Raw genomic sequence first — 20173 nt, 5'->3', positions numbered from 1 at the left:
AGAACTTGTAACCAAACTGATCATTTAACTTTCCTGTTTCTGGGAAAATACTTGAGATCAACATTGACAAATGAACTAGAAGGAAGAGATTTTCTGAAAGTCCACATTTCATTCCACCCCCGGATTTCTCAGGGGATGCACAACTAAGCCTGCAGGAAACCACAAGTGAAGAAAAACACTTAAAAAAACAAAACAAAGCCAAAGAATAAAAAGTAGGGACTTTCTAGAGGCAAAGCCAAGATGGCTTTACAGGAGGATCTCTGTTCCCACTGCTTGTGATGTGGGAAAATCCCAATTTAGAAGAACTCCTGTGCAAGAACTAGAAATGGACAGAAAAAAAAATATGGAGACATGAAAATATTTTAGCCCCTAACACCAGGACCTAATACCAGCACCTAACACAGAGCTGGCCCCTCTAACACCTGCAACCAAGGAGACAACAGCAGGTGAAACAGCAGACCACTCTCATAGGCAGATATAATGCATTCTTTGGAACCACACACATTCTGACTTAGATTAATGAGAGAGGATCTGCAAATCATCATTACAGACTTCAGCTCAGACGTGCATGAAATAAATATTTGGTTGCTAATAAAAAGGGTTTTAACAACCAGTGCAACTTTGGATTTATAGTTTAAAGCAGGTGGAGACAAGAAAAAAGAAACTTACTGTACTGATAGAAGAGATGTAGGAAAGGCCCTGAAGAGATCTTATGAACTAGGTCCAATTAATTTTCAGGCATATCCTGGAAGAAAACATGGCTAATACAATAAAAAATAAAGCTTATTTTCAGAAGTGCTAATACAGCTAAAGGCAAAGGGAAAATCAATAAATCAGCATTCAGCAGAGTGAAGGGGAATGCAGGGTTCAGCAGGGAAAAGGAGCAGAATGTGGGGTTCAGGAAGAAGACTGGGGGATAGAGCAATATGGAGGCAGACAAGGAGATTGACAGGGATGCAAGGAAACATTGGGGTGCATAAGAATAGGGCCAGAGAGAGAAGATATGAGGGGTAGGAGACTCTGAAGTGAAAGTCTTGGGGAGTAGGTAAATATAGATGTGTGGCTATGGAACAAGAGACTGGTCAGGAAACATAAAGAGATAGTGTGGAGGGGGGTGACCTGAGTGAGGGACAGCAAGAGAGATGGAGTGGGGAGAGCTGAGAAGATAGAGCAGGAAGCAGGAGAGTGATATGGGAAGGAGCATTGAGACATCAGTTACTGCTACAGGACACCAATATCTTGGCTGTCCTTAGTGGATGCAGAAGAGTCTGGCTGGTGTATCATAGACTCTGAGGTCAGAAAGGACCATTGTGATCATTTAGTCTGACCCCTTGCGCATCACAGGTCACGCACAACCTCTCCCACCCACTCTTATGATAGACTCGTAACCTTTGGCTGAGTTATCAACAGAGCTGGTAACCTTGCTTGAAGCTCCAAAGTACTAATTGGGCAATAGCATTATTGTTTGAAAGGGGCTGATGCTGTAACATTGATGCTGACTGGTGTCATTATGCTGAGAAGTCTTGGCACCAGGATGCCAGCAGCTAAGCACCAACAGCACATAATCATTCAGACTATCTGGAGTAGATTTTAACGTAGATCAGACTTTTTGCAGCTCATTGTTTTTCACCTCAAAACAGATTTGACAATATTGGACCCTCTTGTTAAACATTAATAGGCATAAATAACAATCCCCTAGGGTGTAGATCAGTGGTTTTCTGTGAGTAGTGATCCAGTGCTGGGTCGTGGAATGCAAGGCACTGGGTCACGGTGGCTCTGGTCAGCACCTCCAACTGGGCCATTAAAAATCCTATCGGCGGTGATGCCTGGCTAAGTCAGGCTAGTCCCTACCTGTTCTGACACCACGCTGTGCCCCGGAAGCGGCCAGCAGCAGGTCCGGCTCCTAGGCGGGGGGGCCACAGGGCTCCGCGTGCTGCCCCTGCCCTGAGCACCAGCTCCGCACTTCCCGGCCAATGGGAGCTGTGGGGGAGGGGGAGGTGCCTCCAGGTGAGAGCTGCGCAGAGCTGTACCTGCTGCTTCCAGGGCGCAGTGCGGTCCACGGTGCCAGGACAGGCAGGAAGCCTCCCTTAGCAGCACCACTGCGCCGCTGACCGGGAGCGGCCCAAGGTAAGCCTGCGCCCCAATATCCTGCCCCAGCCCTGAGCCCCCCCAAACCCAGAGCCCCTTCCTGCACCCCAAATCCCTCAACCCTGGCCTCACCCCAGAGTCTGCACGCCCAGCCAAGCTCTTGTTTTTCTCCTCCTTTGGTGTAAGAATATTAAGGTGCATTGAACTTTTTACATGTTTAAAAATGAGAAAAAAGCATATATGCGTATGTAATATGTGCTTTATATTGTTATATAGTCTATTTAATCCATGCATAATTTAAATTTTAAAAAGAGATTATTCCAGAGCCAGCCTCCTAATCCAAATACCTCCCAAACTCTGTGTGGACGTTTTGCTCCAGAACTGAAATTTGTTGCAAGCCTCTGTCTGAATCAGGGCAGCTCCAGGCACCAGCCCAGCAAGCAGGTGCTTGGGGCGGCCAAGGGGAAGGGGCAGCACGTCGGGCTCTTCAGCGGCAATTCGGCGGCGGGTCCCTCTCGGAGGGAAGGACCTGCCGCTGAATTGCCGCCCAAGAAGAAAGCGGCACGGTTGAGCTGCCGCCGATCGCGATCGCAGCTTTTTTTTTTTTTTTTTTTTTTCCGTCGCTTGGGGTGGCAAAAACCCTGGAGCCGGCCCTGGTCTGAATGAAAACCCCAGATATACCTGAACTTTGGAGATGTTTGTGTCCAGATAGAACCCTTGAGGCTGATAGCCCAAGTCTGTCAAAAATATAGAAAAATGCTTTTGATTAGATCTTTTTGAGAGATTTCTTTTCAGCTTCAGTTGTGTTTTCCTCTTTAGCTTTTCTCAAAAATGCTGATGCAGAATATGTAAGCCCAATGGGACAAGGCTTCTCAAATATTGGATGATAAAAGTAGTGTCGGGAAGCAGATCTCTTCCCAGGCATGCGCCACACCAATTATTATGTAAAGGGACAGCAAAACAACAGTACATTTTTTCAGCAGAAGCACAGACAGTGCCATTTCAGTCAGATCCAGGGGCCCCTGAAGACCTGTTCAGTTGGGGTCCTCCATTTACTTATTCTCCTGCAAGACTTATAAACAATTTGTTGTTTTGTGTTTTATCGCACAAAGCCCAATGACATCTATACAATGTAGACTGAAATTAGATAGTCCCTATAGTCCTATTGCTTACAAGAAGTAAACAAAAAGGAACCTTCTTGTCACCTATCATTAAGTATCTCCCTGAGTGCAACTTAAGTAGGGAGAATGTATAAATATAGGCCAGCAAGACAGCTCCAGAAAGTTCTGGTGAGGCCAGAGACTTTTCAAGCAGGGGTTTCTTGACGTGGCAGTCTACAGTACAGTTGGCTCATTTACTCCTTAGGTAGTGTGGTGTAGAAGGTGTGAATGTTCATGTCATGCTCTCCCTGCATGGTTCCCTGGAACAGCAGGTTTCACAGCTTGTGTGAGCTGATTCTGAACATGTGATGCATCTGGAAGCAAAATATTCCAGTGAGGGAAACTAAAAATTCATTGGTTTGGAAATGGTTAGCTATACCTACTACTCCCTACAGCCTTTTGCACATTTTCTAATGTGTAGTCTCTGTTCTCCTTGTAAGTGAATATTAAGTCAAGATTTTTGAAGAATCTGAAAACACTGGATTGTTCCTCCTTTCTCCCAATCAAGATGGATTTCAGATAGTCCTGTCTTAGCAAAGGTTTCAGTAAATGATAACACACTGGCATTCTGCAGAAAACCCCTCCCAAAACCTCTTACAGTTGATCTGCATTGAAGAAAGATATTTTTAGCAACTGTCTTTGAAAATGGGGCCTCTCACCGGACTGAATTCCCTAGAAGTCATCAATAAGTATAGAATTGTTTGCAATGAGGTAATGCAGGTGGGTTTTAGAAATAGATTTGCTGAACAGTTACCAAACTTCTTCAGCGATGAGCTCAAACAGTCTTTTACATGCATATAACATTGCCACATAAATCACGGCATCATGAAGTTTGTGAAGAATGTATTTTCCATCCTTTTATGATAAAGGACTTGATCCAATAAGGTGCTGAGCACTCTGCCACTGTTGCGTCAAGCACTTAAGCTTGAATCAAGCACATGATCGGAGTAGTTACATTGGCTTTAGAATTGAAATTAAACAGGTTTGTAAGAGTTTTGCTGAGTCAAGATCAGAGTGCTCCGCACTTTGTAGTGTCAAGCCAGTAGTGGGCAAAAATGTGTAGAATGATGATCAGAAAAAGTTTAATAATTTTTTTCTTCTTTTCTGTCTTCTTGTTACAGATCCTACTTAGATATGTATAAAGTGATAATATTTAGTTACCTCTTCTGGTTTGTGCTTACTATCATCTTCATCACGGGAACTACAAGAATCAGCATATTTTGTATGGGTTACTTGGTGGCCTGTTTCTATTTCCTGCTCTTTGGTGGTGATCTATTATTGAAACCTATCAGAAGCATTCTACGTTATTGGGACTGGCTGATTGCATACAATGTCTTTGTGATTACAATGAAAAACATACTGTCGGTAAGTGGCTGCATCTATAGTTTCAGTGCTGAACGCTTTTGTGGTTTAACTGCAAAAGTGTGCAGTCATTAAGCAGTCATAAAATGTTCCTTTCAGCATCACAAAATTGTACTAATGCCTGCAAGAGTCTTCTGTGTTTCATTCAGAAACTGCAAATGTGGTATCCAAAATTACTATGGGTTTATATATTATAAGAAAAATTGTACCTATTTTGCTCAATCCAACTGTCTGAAAGTTCACAAGGTGAGAAGCAATTCTCAAAGAGCCAAATCCTGAATTCTTTACTTGGGAAAGCTCTCCTTTGCAGTCTGTAGAAGCTTTGTGTGAGTAAGAAGTCTGTAAGGACTACAAGGTTAGGTCTACAATGAATAGAGTGTTTGTGTCATTATGGTATTTAATTATAATTGGCATTTTGGAGCCATTGGGCAGTCATCATGCTAAGTGTTGTAGTTTCTGACACTGAGAATATGGGAGCCTGATGCAAGAGATGGCAAACCAGCTTCTAGGTTCCTTTAATTCTGGTCTAAGTTTCGATTGACAACGTCAATATTTAATTCTTTAAGGCTTTATTTAAATATTAAGGTTCTTTTTATGAATGTTAAACCATTAGTTAGAGAACACTCCTATGATGCCTTTGATAGGCTGAGAAAAGCCAATAATTTAAAATGTTATAAAATATAACTTTAAATGTATTTTTGGCAATTGTAGCTTACCTTTGAACATTTTTACTGCTGGACTGAGAAAAAACAAGCATTTTTCATTTTAAATATATATAAATCAGCATGTTGAAACAAGACTGATTTGTTGGTCACCTGATTTTACAAATACTCTAAAATGCTTACATATGTGCTTAATTTTATGCAGGTGCATTCAATGGGATTACAGATGTGTAATGTTAAGTATGTTCATAAATGCTTGCAGAATCAGGTGACCAATCTATAACAGTTGTTTAAACTGTCAACTTGTGTCACACTGCAAATGTATCATGCCCTAACCAAAAAAAAAAAAGCAAAGGGAGTTTTAAAAAAACAAACCAACCCCAAACCCCACACTACAAAAGGCCGAAATAGTTGTTTTATTTTTTTAAATGGTATATCTCAGTGACAAAGAAATACATTCTTTATTTAGTCTCTTTCATTTTATTTATAATGCAGATGTGTAACTGTTAGCAGTCACATTTTTATGTAACTGTGACAGATATTGCAACCCCATGAAATACCTTTGGGGACTATTGTATTAAATCTATGAATGGTTTATATATGATTGTGTTCTGATCCATGAAGGAGGGTTGCCACAGCTCCTCCAAGCACTAAAAACAATGGTAGGTGATAAAGGTGAATCACTGAGTCTAAATAACTTTACAGAAGTACCACCGTCTGGAGTGGTTTGCATATACAGGTTCAAGCTGGGTTTCCAGAGACCAACAGACAAAGAAAGCGTTTTTGAAGTACCTTCTTTCTGATCCAGCAAACGGACGAGGCCTTCCGTCCCAGGGGAGCCCCAACCCTTGTGGAAAGGCTGAAAAGACTTTGGTCCACTAAGGCCCCCTAAGACTGATTGGTGACTCATGGTATGTTTAGCATGTGGAATGGAACACAGAGAGGGACATACAGATGCAGCCACTCTGGAACTGTGACAGTAACATAAACAGATGTGCTAACATTCTTATCACTAGTTTCTGATCTTTATATATCTCTTCATTTGCTTTTCAGATAGGAGCATGTGGCTACATTGAGTCATTAATTCGAAACAGTTGCTGGTTGATTCAAGCATTTAGCCTGGCTTGTACGGTTAAAGGATACCATCAACGTAAGTGCAGTTAGATTTTTTTCAATGCTTTTCTATAAATAAAGGTTAACTACATTTAGGCTCCTTTCAAAATTTCAGACAAATGTATTTTTCCCTTTACTGATTTGATATCTTGATAAAAAAAATATATATAATGTGAACTAAATTAGGTATGGTCTAGGAGATAAATAGACTAACATGATCAAATACTGAAAATACTGCATAAAACTGAGTGCTATCTACTGTATATACAGTGATAACTATTTTTTTTAAATCAGTATTTGGCAAAAGATAACAAATACTGATAACATATCACAGATTTACCTGTAATGTCTGTGCCTAGTGGTTTGCACATGTTGATTTTTTTTAAATGGTTTCTACTGTAAAACAGTAGAACATAGAATTCTATGAAATTTTAATGGCTGAACCTGTGTCCTGCCTAGGAATTCTGCTGCAAAGTTGTTGTTTTCTGTTTCAAATTTTGTTTGTTTGTTTTTTTCTGATCTAAATAGGAAAAGGATATGCAAAGGCAGTTCACCAAATAAAATTACATACAATGCAGCCCTGCTTATGCAAAAGTTTTGAGTGGCAACAGAAACCTCTCTGGGGCTTGCAAAAATCAAGATGGTTCATGCAACAAGCTTTGAAACTCCAACTTGGAGCATGGACTTCAAAACCTAGTAGGCTGGCTTCTCTGATTTTAGAGCAAGCCAGCTCTGATGCACAGGCTGCACTCCCCATCCCCTAACTCCAGAGTACTGTCCAGCTTCCCCAAGGCCAGCTAACTTTGCAGGTGGAATTTATACTCTGGGTCCACAAAGCCTAGGTTTAGTTCTGTGATATCCAAAAAGTAACTCCTTATATAAAAAAAATAAAATACAGCATCCATCAGATGGAATGGTACATTTCAGTTATCTTAAGAAAAACAATTTACAGGCCCCAAAAGGCTTTTCAGAACACTGGCTTATTTCCATTGGGCAGAATGGAGATGTGCTCACATATTTAAGAAGATGATCATCCTTATGTTGGTGATTTCTGTTTGTTTTTATAAGCTAAAGAAACTGGAGACTGTAAACTGCCTAGCGGTGAGGCGGGAATTATTTGGGACAGTATATGCTTTGCTTTCCTGCTGCTGCAAAGAAGAGTCTTCATGAGCTACTACTTCCTACATGTGGTTGCTGATATAAAAGCTTCACAGATCCTGGCATCAAGGTAACATTCAGTGTAATAACGGAAACTGATTAAACCCAAATCCTTCATTATTAGGTATGTTTTTATTATTAATTATATTGAGTATTGCCAATAAAGTGGCTGACAAACCCAAGCTCCAGACACTTTGACATAAGTTTGACTATTCCACAATCGATACCAAATAAAAATTGCAAACACATTTCTTCCTCTAAAGGGGAATTCTGTCTGGCTGCTCATATTGGCTACCCATGAAGGAAAAGCCAGCAAAAGGCCTCTGAATCAGATGCTATAGGACTCTCTGCTTTCTGCACTTGGATGAATTTTACTGAATGTGCCCAAGGCTGCTTGGGCTTCATTTTGTAGCTGTCTCTGTGACCCTTTCCCTTTCTCATACAGCTCAGCCAAGCCAAGATCTAGTCATGCAGTGTATGTTTAGAGTAAAGCTAGCTCAAACCAAAATCTTGGATAATAACATCCTCCCCAAATTGGAAACGTTTAAATGGAGAGTGAAAGGATGGTCTAGTGCAGGGGTGGGCAAACTATGGCCCGCGGGCTGGATCCAGCCCCTCAGGGCTTTGGATCCGGCCCGCGGGATTGCCCCCCGTGGTGCTGCGGGCCCCGTGCTGCTCTCAGCAGAGGCCGGCCCAACTTCCCTGCGGCCCCCGGGCCCTTGCCTCCAAGCACCACCCCCACAGCTCCCATTGGCTGGGAATGGGGAACTGTGGCCAATGGGAGCTTCGGGGGAGGTACCTGGAGGTGTGGCAAGGACAGCGCACGCGGAGGCCTCCACCCCCCCTCCCCCAGGGGCTGCAGCGCTTCCTGGAGCGGCGCGGGGCTGGGGCTGGGGACAGGGCAGGCATGCAGGGAGCCTGCTCTGGCCCCGGTGTATGCCACTGTCACCCTGCACCCCTCCTGCACCCCAACTCCCTGCCCTGAGCCCCCTCGTACACCCTGCATCCCTTCTGCACCCCAACCCCCTGCCCTGAGCCCCCTCCTGCACCCCTGCCCTGAGCCCCCTCCTGCACTCCACACCCCTCCTGCACCCCAACCTCCTGCCCTCAGCCCCCTCATACACCCCGCACCCCTCCTCTGCCCCAATCCCTTGCCCCGAGCCTGCACACCGCATCCCCTACCACACCTCGCACTCCCTCCCGCACCCCAACCCCCTGCCCCGGTCCTGCATACAATTTCCTCACCCAGGTGTGGCCCTCCGCCCAAAAAGTTTGCCCACCCCTGGTCTAGTGCATAGGGAGATATTGTCAGTTCACACTTCTGCCTGTGTAGCCTTGGGCAAGTCACTTAATCTACCTAATGCTTTAATTCCTCAGCTGTAAAAATGAGGATAATACTTCCCTATGTCACAGGGATGTCATTGGGATAAAATCTATAAATAATTGTGAGGCATTGAGATATTACGGTGATGAGGGCCATATACATTGTTAGATAGAGCTGAACTTCAGAGCTGCACACTTGCATCACTAAAATCTGAGATCTAAACATTCTTGAACTTTGGGGAAGTTTAGATTTGGATCCAAACTTTATGACCTGAGCCCATCTTTAGTTCACAGTTAACATTATGAAACATACAGTCCTGACCCAGAGAAGATTAAATTCTCAGTAGACAATTGCAATGTGTCTCTGAAGCCAGATGGTATTCATCCAAAAGTCTAGGCATTTAAAAATGAAGTGGTTGAGTTGCTACGAACAATATTAAAATAATCTACTGTACTACAGAACTGACACGGTATGCCAGTATTGTACCTATTTTTTAAAAAGTGCATCCTGGGAATTACACATAAATGAGGCTCATTTCAGTACCAGATAAACTGGTTAAAAAATTAATTAAAATGGACTTACGAAACCTCGACATGTCTGCACACTGCAGTGTTGACAAACAAACATGGCTTTTATAAAGGCCTCTAGTGCACTAAAACTCTCTGAGAGAGTCAACAACAACAAAAGGAGATACAATAAACACAATTTATTTTGACTTTCAAAATACCTTTGATAAAGTCCCTCATGAGAGCAAAGCTAAGCAACTGGGCAACACAATGGCAGATAAAATTCAGCATAGGCAAGTGCAAAATACTGGTGATATGCGTCAAGAAATTGTTTAAACTAATACACACTGGTGGATTGTAAATTAACTCTAGCCATTTTGTTACCCCCTAACTAACTGAGGTTCAAGTATGCCTCCAGATTGGAGGTGGAACACATACTCATTTGACGAATCATACGCATTTGCATTTTGTGTTGTGAGTATGAAGCATGTGCTGTGCTCACTGAAGCCTAGGCAGGCAGAACTCCACCCACTCAAAGGTGGAGCTCCCCATGCTAGACAAGAGGATTTAATGTATGCCATAGTTTACAAGTAAAGGATCAAATTCTGCAGTTGTGCAAGGAATTCTCACTCAGGCTTTGACTTTGAGTCCTTGAGGACAGTGAACCCAAGCACCTGGATAATGACTGCTGTAACTAAATGGTTGAGTAGTGACTGTAGGATTTGGCCCAAAATCTGGTAATGGTTGCTGGAAAACAAATGAATTATTATGCTGTGATTGCTCATCATTTTTGTACTGGCCTTCTGATGGTAGTGTTTTGTCTCAGACTATTTAAGTTGTTTATAAAGTAAGCTTCTCTCTGTGTTTTACTTGCCATAAAGGGAATGTAGAAGCATAACAGTGTTACATTTTCCCCCTATTTCTTCTGTAGAGGCGCTGAACTTTTCCAGGCCACAATTGTCAAGGCAGTAAAGGCAAGAATTGAAGAAGAGAAAAAATCAATGGATCAATTGAAGAGACAGTATGGATTATTATTTATTATATTTATTTCACTGGTTACTTCTACTCTACAGCATATTAACCCTTTTCTGGGAGCCTGAAGTGGTATTTCTTTTGCATTCTTCTAGTCTTCTAAAGCAGCCTTTCCTACTTCTCTGCATATTATTGCACACAACCAAACAAGTGCTTATATGTTGGTTTGGTTTTTTTGAAATATAATTTCTTGATTATAGAAATTATATTCTGTAAATTGAGAGCCTTCACGTATTCCACTATTCTGTGGCTGCAGAATCCACCCTTTGCTACACAGTTAGCCCAAAGGATCTACGTTTTCATTTTAAAATAAAATTGTCTTTCTATAACTAATGCTTGTGCAAATAACCTTTAAAATGTGAACAAAATGTAAACCAATGCAATATTGACTTCCTTAGTCTGTAGAAAGCCTGAAAATATACTATAAATAGCCCTTTACTGTAAATAAAAACAGAAAGTGTGAATCTCCCACTAGTTTCAAGGTGGGTTTTTTTACCTTTGAAATAGAAGGATGATAAGTTAAATTCCAAAATTGTTAACTATTTCATTGCTCATCATTTTAGCAATGTGGCAGCATGGTCTATCTCTTTAGGGGACTATGTCGGTTAATATAATTTGTTTTGTTTTTCCATTTGAGAATACTAATAACTTGGAGAGCCAGATTAGCCAAATCCTGCTGGAGGCACAGGTTACCAAGTGGGACCTTGAGCTACAGGAAACAGAATAAAAAACAAAAACTTCAGTAGCAGTGGGGTTAGTCAGCAAAGCTGTGGTTCTGAGCTGGCTAGTGAATGGCAAAACCCCCACTGACTTCAATATGATCAGGATTTCACCTCTTGTGTCTTTATTCATAATGACCTTTGTTGTGTGTAGGTTCTTTTGTTTCGTTTGTGCTGATTTTGCCCAGGATGAGAATCTGTTTTATCTTGATTGAAAATATTTTCTTTCACGCTGACTGGTCTGGAGAACCAGAAAGCCAACCCAGCCACTCAGCTTCTATCACATCTTGCTAATGTTCTTGTCTCATTTCCCAATCTGCCTTCAGTGCCTCCCTAAGTGCTAAAAGTCCTATCTATCTGCTACTCACATGCCTAAACATCCATCCAGTTACCCTTCACCTGACCCACTACCAACAGTCAAGTCCACACCTGCCCAACTGAAGTTATTACAAAGCTTTCCTCTGTGGCCATTCTCCTCATGTAAATCTTTTCCTTGGTGTATAAGTGCTGTAGATGGTGCTGCTATGCATTTGGGTGAATTTCATCCTAAGTGTAAAAAACGATATGCCTGTGCGGGAAGTCATCGTTGTTTTAATTCTTCATAGACATGTTTGAGGTCAAGGTGATCATGTTACTTAAAAACACAAACAAACAAAAATCCAATGTACTGTATTCAAAAATCATTGTTTTGGGTTTGCAGTAAATCTGACTTCAACAAAAACAAAGCCAAAGAGTGCTTTGTTTGATTTTATTCAATAATACACATCAATAGACTATAGAGAGCTGCCTACACAGCGGGAAATAAAAAACAACTGTACCAGTTTGATTGACTTAGAGAAATTCCAGCAATAGTTGAACACAAGGAAAAAAGAGAAATCTGATCATCCATTGGACTATAGTACAAATATATAACTGAATATGTACTATATTGTAGTTAGAGACCTAGAATATAATTTGTTTCTAACGAATGGTCAGATCCATCAACAGAAAATTATATTGACACTTTTTAGTTACTAGAATTTTTGACCCTGATGATTCTAAACAAGTTGTTCAAAAAATTGTTTGTTTATTGCAAAAATTGGGTAATTAAGGGTCTGATCCAAACCCTATTGAAGTGAATCAAAAAACTCCCCTTGACTTCAGTGGCCTTTGGATCAGTCTCTTACTGAGCACCAGATTGTGGAGATGGCTCCTCAGGCTCAGAGGAAGGAGGGCATAAGAAATCTCCAACCCCCAGTCCCTGTACCCCATGCTACATTTGAACAAAACTGAAGTCCCAAAGGAGTTAGGGCCATAGTCACGAGTGCATAGGAGGAAGGACGCTGCACCCCTTGAAGGGGTGTAATACCATGCATACTCCTGCTGAGTTGTGGGAGTCTTCCGAAGAAATTCCGCATGAGGCAGCTTTCCCCCCAGAGCTCCTTCTACAGCAGTATAGCCCCCTATGCAGGACTAGGCCTGACTGGCAGGACTGAGCCTGAATTTTTATACTATAAACATGGAGTAAAATGGCCATTTGCTTGAACTGAGGAAAATGTGAGTATCTATGTTCTATGTTCCGACTTACTGTTCCACATTTTCCCCCCTGAAATAAGTTGAGCACTTAGAGCAAATCAGCTAGGGCAGCCATTTGACACAAGGCTCTCCCCGTCTCCAGGCTGAGTGCTCTGTCTGCACAGCAGTCTCACATCCTGCCAGCCTCTGGAGTGAGACACTGGGCCTTGGATTCAATTCTGGTCTATCTCACAGGGCCACGTAGAGCTCATCTCCAGGGCTCCTTAACTGCTTTTTAAATGGGAGATTAATGTATGTCTGTGTAGGATGGAGATCTTATTTGCAAATGGCAGAGTCATTTGAGAATCTATTAAAATCCCATCCAGAATTTCCTCTGTGTGTGTGTGTGTGTATGTGTGCACGCACACGCGTGTGTGTATGTATACATATAAGTAATATATATTTAAAAGTCATGTTTCTTTGTGGGTCCAAAGGGGTGAAGGACTCAATATGATATCCCATTTTCTAGGATGGACCGCATCAAAGCCAGGCAACAAAAATACAAAAAGGGTAAAGAGAGAATGCTGAGCATGACCCAAGAATCAACAGAAGGGCAAGAAATTCAAAAGGCCTCTGAAGAAGATGATGAAGGTACCTCTAGCATGTTTCCATGCCATAAATGTATCAGAAGTTGGAGCTCAGTGCTAGGAACTCAGTAGGCTCTCTCTCTCTCTCTCTCTCTCTCTCTCTCTCTCTCTGTGTGTGTGAGTGAGAGAGAGAGAGAGAGAGAGAGAGAGGTGGGCATTATTAGTGTAATACCATTTTAAAGCTTGATTCATCCAGATAAATATCTGGCTTTTGTACTTCCATTTTGAGAAAATGATTTGCTTTCAGGTGAACAGACATACCTTTTAGTTAAATTTGTGTCTTTTAGCAAGGAACTGAATGACAGACATTTATTTGAGCAACGGCTGTATTTATAAAAAAAATTAGTGTTTCAAAAAGAGAAAGATTTACAATTTTTCAAGCAACCTTTTCTTGGCTGCTATGAGTTTTTTGAAACCATTGAAATACACAAACATCTTTTATTGTTTGAACCAGTATAGATTAAAATACCATGAAATGCCATTGTTTCCAATCATACCTAACTGGGGTTGAATTTTGGATCAAAAAGTTATTGGCATTTGAAATGTGCTTTTACAGCTTTGTTTTTATGAATGCATTTTATTTTTCAGAGTATTAACAAATAATAGATTATTTTTTCAGAAATTAACTTCATTGATGATTAATAGAAACTGTTTCCAAATCATGTTTATAGCATTTACAAGCAAGTTTTATGCCTATTAGACAATAAAATTTTAACAAATGAAATATCACTGGACATCTATGTAAACCTTTTTTTGTTTATTTTCCATTAGTTTTATGGAAAATCAGTGAAATCCATCAATGAGTTTTATATATATATATATGTGTGTGTGTGTGTGTATATATATATATATATAAACTATAAACTTTTTTATTGTACTTGGAGTGGAATACTATTTTTTTTATTTACTGTGTAAGATAAATCATTAGCATTCTGGGCTACCTCTTAAATCATGAATATTATTCATACTGAGTATATTTAATAGAGCTGAAATCTGATGTGCTTATGCAGTTTAGATCTATTGCAAAAAATAAGTGATTAAACAAAGTGTAAAAATGTGTTTCTCATTTTGTAAAATTAATATTTGGCCATATTTTATTTTAGGAGAAGCAGACAAAGAGAAAACCAAGGGCAAAAAAAAGCTGTGGTGGCGGCCTTGGGTTGATCATGCTTCCAGTAGGTTTTCTCAATCATCTTACAAATACATGGATTTACCCCTTATATCCTTGACCAGAATGAAGGCATTCCCACAACTTGTTTGTTTTATGCATGGTTTTATGATTGTGACTTGATAGAGTTCTTGATTGTATAAACCAGTGATTTCAACTTTAAACCTCAAGGGGCCAAATAAGCAATGTTCTGTATTTGCACATAACGCAGATATAGGTATTTCTGACCATCTGCAATGATATCAAGTCAAAGAAAAACATGAACCAAAAGAATCTACCTCACACACAAAGACTGGGGAGCCTCCGAAAAGATGATAAAATGGTTTTAAATTTGAGAGTGGAAGTTTTGCCAATACTGATTAATCGTATGCATTCGGGGCCGGAGCTTAGTCCTTACTAGTTTTCAAAGATAGATGGTTCACCAATTGTCATCTCATGCACAGACCACCATGGCCTTCACTGAGAATGGGATTAAGCCAGATGCATGGGAAATATTCTTCTTTAAAAATCACACTAATCAGTTATGTCAATGAGAAGTTAGCCTAAATAAGAACTGTAGGATGAGTCCCTCAGTAACTATGAGAACCTTGATTTGGTGTGATGTTTTCAAAAGTGTTGAGACTTTGCCTAACTCTGTTTCCACTTAAGTCAATTGGAGATTTACTGTTGGCTTCAGTGAGGGTAGAGTTAGGCTAAAGGCTCTAGAAAATCCTGCCTTGTATAAATAGAAAGCATTTAAATGTGAGGCCTAGAAATGTATTTATGCTTCTGAGATAGGAACTGATGGTGCCCATGAAGCTCTTCTTCCAAAATCTCTGACCTTGTTGGTGAGACTTCAGAGAGCCATTCTCGCAAAACGTTTATAATATTAATGCTGGCGAGAAGTTCTGGTCTTTTCAACTTCTTCCTCATGTCAAATCTTTCCATAGATCCCTCTCCGCCAAAAAAATTATCTTCATTACTTCATTGCAGTTGGCACAAAATTGTCCCTATCCTGTGTAGCTGATATTCTCTCAGTGGTGCTCATTTTTACTAAACTGGGGACAGGAAATAAAAGTTTTTTTCTGAGAAAACTTTAGGAGACATCCCTTCACAATGTAGAGATTCTCTATTTAAATAATATTATTTTTTAAAATAGCAGAACTGCTTAATAAATACTGTTGTATTTAAATACTCCCTGACCCAAAGCCCATTGAAACCAATGGAAAGATTCTCATTAACTTTAATGGGGTTGTGATCCAGCCCATTGTGAAGCCAATTTTCAGTGGTGTGCACCTCATCGGCATGTCTACATCCCAGATTTAGACAACTAGATAAGCATCTAAACATCTGAACATGCGGGGGGGGGGGGGGAGAAAGTCATTTAGTGCCTAAGTGAGAATTAACATCCCATTAAGGTTCCCACATTTGCAGATTGAGCTCAAATTGTTACCAAACTTGTTTGGCCAAATTCTGCTTTCATTTTACTAGGATAAACATGGAGTTCTCTATTGACTGTAGTTTACGCCATTATTTTAGGATTTACACAGGTTTCATTGAGAGCAGAATTTGGTTCAATATTATATATAATACAACACGTACGTAATATATTTTTAATTCCTTTTCAGCCCTAAAACTCAGTACAGCTAGCCTGATAATACATGGACAGTTCTACCCTAATTTACACCCTTTAAAAATCAGAAGAGAACAGGGTATGGCACATAATTACCTAAACTCATATGTCCAATTACTAGATCTTAGCTCACAGAAGTCATCTATTGCATGATAGTCAGTATCAGCTATTTAACAAGTATATGCAGTGGTGAGCTGGAGCCGGTTCGCAAGAACTGGTTGTTACATTTAGAAGCCGGTGTAGAACCGGTTATTAAAGGGGCCGGCGGGTGGGGAAACTCTGGCCCGCGGGACTGTCCTGTCCAGCCCGCCTGAACTCCCAGCTGGGGAGGCTCCCCCGGCCCCTCCCCCACTCCCCCCCCCCCCCCCCGCAGAGCCCCAGTGTTCCGCGCCCACCGGCGCCAGCGCTCTAGGCAGCTCTGCAGCTCCTGCCACTTTGAGCAGCATGGTAAGGGGGCGGGGCCAGGGCTGGGAGGAGGGGTTGGATAAGGGGCAGGGAGCAGTTGGAGGGGGTGGAGGTTCTGGGGGGGCGGTGAGGGGACGGGGAACAGGGGGGTTGGATAGGCGTGGGAGTTCCGGGGGTCTTTCGGGGTGGTGGTGGATGGGGTCGGGGCAGTCAGGGGACAGGGAGCAGGGCAAGTTGGGTGGGGTCCTGGGGGGCAGTTAGGGTGGGGGGGTCTCGGGAGGGGGGGGTCAGGGGACAAGGAGCAGGGGGGTTGACGGGTTGCGGGTTCTCAGGGGGGCAGTTGGGGGCAGGACGTGGGTTGGGGTCGGATGGGGGGGAGACAGGCACGTGGTGCTTGTACTCACCGCGCGGTTCCCTACCGGGACTTCGGCGGCGGGGGGGGTGTCTTCACTCGCTCTGGGTGAAGGACTCACCGCCGAAATCCCGGAGCGAGTGAAGACCCACCCACCCCCCGCCGCTGAAGTGCCGCCGAGGACCCGGTAGGGAACTGGTTATTACGATTTTGGGAGCTCATCACTGAGTATATGGTACTGATCAAAGTGCAAAGTTAAACTGAAACATTTGAAACATTTATGAATTATCACTTTCAATCTTGCACCTCAAGAGTTGCTTGTTTTTTCCCTTCCAGACATATTTTTATGCTCTTTGTGTCCACTTCTGTATTTTTGTGTATGTGTGTTCTTGTCGACAGTATTTTATAGTATATTACATGCCTTTTTCTGTCAAGTCACAAGTAAACTGTGCCTATGTCTTTCTGTTTCTAAAGAGCATAATATTGCTTTAGAGAGACCTATCCTTTTTCAAAAGCTTGCTTCTTGTCATTTCAGTTTCATTTAAAACAACAATAACAAAATAAACACAAGCTACAATTAGCAACTGTTTTCTTACAATTTTAAACTACAATATTTTTGGAAGGAATTGGATATGGTCTGTCTTAACCCTCATACTGGTTTTGTAGTAAACAGAAGAACTGCCCAAATAAGGCCTTGATTTCACCAATTTCTGATTCATTTCACCCTCATTATATCATGTTCTTAGGGAACAACATGAATTTTGGTGTTTAAACAGTGAGCATTATTTAAATTATTTATTGCAATAATGCAGAAATGTATGGAAAGCATCATGTAGCCTGAGCTGCCCTGCCATGCAGACTCACTACCGTGTCCATTCAAATAAAGGGGACTATACAGAGTAGAAAGCACAATAGTACTTACTGTAGTAAGTGTTTGCAGGATCAGGCCCACAATTTGGATATTAATATAGACTGAAAGGAAGGTCTTCTCCATGGAAGGGCCACCATTTGTAAATACTTGTTAGTATTTCTATACCCACTTTCCGTAAAAAGCTAAAGAGATGTCCTTTTTAGTGTTTTGGCTTATGCCTGTAGGTGTGTTTACTTCTGTTGAGGAGCCTGCGCTACTGGAGTTCAGCGTTTGATGCCAGTTCTGATGTTTGCTAATTGGACCATTCATTCGTTTATACAGTTATGCACTCAGATACCTTCTGATCACACTCTGACAATGGGATGGGAAACATCTGTGAGATTTTCCTCATTGAGATGTCTCCCAAATTGTTCCAGTGAGGGAAGCAGGGCTCCTCCAGTCCCTGTGGAACAGGCCCCTGAGCCCTAAATGGATCAGCAGGTGCCAGAGCCATCTCCATAGAGGTCCCTTGCTTCTCTGTTGGCTGTGTATCCCCATCCTTAACAGTTCTGCTCTAATGGAGTGATGCAGACAGCTCCCAGCTGTCCCGATAGCTCCCAAATGGGGATTCCCAATATGGGTGGGGAGGAGAAAATAGTACAGTTCCCACTCCTCCAGCCCTACTCCTCCCTTGACCTGCCCCTTCCTCCCTTACAAATCCCCACATCTGTGCAGAGTTCTCCATGACGCATGGGGAAAAAAGAGGAATGTTGCCACCAAATCCCCTCCTTCAATGGGAATGGGGGAGGGGATCTGTGAGTGGATTCATGGGGCACAAATCTGGCCATTAATTATTTTACTTATTAAATGTTTTAATAATGCCCTTAGGCAGCTAATGTGCTCTCTGTTCCATCCTAAGATGTATCTGCCAGAGTGTGGTGTTGTTGTTCAGTCATACTTTCTTTTTCAATTAAAACATTCCTTATTAGCTGTTAGAGGAATGTTTTGTTACATTACTGTCTCTTCAGAAATATTGGAGTGCACAGCTGTGAGAGAGAATTTACATGAGTGTTTGTACAATACCGCAGCACAGTGGGGCTCCAGACTTAAGGGGGCCTGTAGTTGCTACTGTATGACAGATCATACCAAGCAATACTCTGCAATATATTAACCCCTAAGCATCACACAGACTGTGGATCTCATCCTGCTGGCCTGTCTGTGGGGACAACTTCGGTTATCAGCCCCACTGGAATTTTTCCTGAAAAACAGCTCCAGGTTAGGGGCCTTACATTATGAACATCTCTGTAAGCTTTCATTTTTAACGTCTCTTCTGGGGACATTCTTAGAGGCCTGTGTGAAATATTTTTACTTGTTTCAACATGTTTGTATTAGTCAAGATTTGTGATCCCAATTCTGCAATCAGATCCATTCAGGTGGACTCTTAATCCCACAGAGCCCCATTGATGTAAATGGAGATCTGCACAGCCCCAGAGGTCCACCTGAGCAGACATGACTGCCTCTGTTTTTAGTGGCAACTTATACCATGTCTATGTTTGGATAGAGAATTGGCAACTTTCATCTCAGGTTTAAGATTTAATATGATTTATTAGTGTCCATCTGAGCAGAAAAGAGACATACAGACTGCCAGGTATGATTGAGTAGGGTTGAAGCTAATTTTATTTTTCTAGAGGTTTATAATGAGGGTTAAATGTACACTTTTTATATAAATATATATTGTTCCATATGTCTTGGGTGACTATGTGATATCTAGTCTAAGTAACTATTCCTTTAAAATCTTTCCGTTTACATGCAGGTATTACTTTACCATTCTTCACTGCCAAACGTAATACCGTGACTTTGTTTTTTCTCTTGCTCGTCATCTTATTTTTCATTTCTTTTGTTTCCCTTGTTCATTCGTGTTAGGCCTGTTACCTTATTACATACCAAAATAATGCTTCTGTTCAAGGATATAAGGCCCAGTTCATTCACGCTGCATCTTTAATGTATGGAGGTTTCAGAACCTTTCTGAATCCATGGGCAAAAACCGCATTTGTGATCATGTTTAATAATAATAAAGTGATTCATTTTAAACAAGCCAAGGTTTTCCATTACCTCATCAAAGCTTAAAAGTTCGAAGAAAATAACTCAGACATCCCATTATGTAGTTTTAAAGGATGCCTCAGCATTTAAAAAAGCAGTTCTGTACTCTTTGTCCAGTTGTACAATTTATGTAAAATCATTAATTTACCTGCTGAGATTATTTTACTCTCTAACAAATGAAAGCAAACATCAATCCTTGATACATTTAGGTTTAATTATGCATCAAGTTCCTGTCAAATAGTTTAACGTAATAACTTGGTCTACTTCAAGCTTTTTCTTTACATTTTGCCAGCCCTGTTCCTCTTTGTGGTGATGTTTTCTTAGTTTATTCTTATCTCTGTCATGCCCAAAGTACCACATACTCTAACACCAAATAATCTGTCTGACACCGAGTCCTGTTCATCTCTTGTTTCATCTCCAT

General features: G+C 41.4%; 1 protein-coding gene across 1 annotated transcript in view; it reads left to right on the top strand.

Moving 5' to 3' along the window:
• The window catches only part of PIEZO2 (piezo type mechanosensitive ion channel component 2), a 364496-nt gene that overhangs the window by 292045 nt on the left and 52278 nt on the right, over window positions 1–20173 (top strand). The window contains 6 exon segments of the mRNA XM_065398323.1: window positions 4370–4613; window positions 6326–6422; window positions 7454–7613; window positions 10305–10394; window positions 13148–13269; window positions 14369–14440. Coding sequence (XP_065254395.1) covers window positions 4370–4613; window positions 6326–6422; window positions 7454–7613; window positions 10305–10394; window positions 13148–13269; window positions 14369–14440 — 785 coding nt within the window.

The sequence above is a fragment of the Emys orbicularis genome, chromosome 2, assembly GCF_028017835.1.
Source record: "Emys orbicularis isolate rEmyOrb1 chromosome 2, rEmyOrb1.hap1, whole genome shotgun sequence".
Classification (NCBI taxonomy): domain Eukaryota; kingdom Metazoa; phylum Chordata; order Testudines; family Emydidae; genus Emys; species Emys orbicularis.
This window is presented reverse-complemented; position numbering and strand designations above follow the sequence as displayed.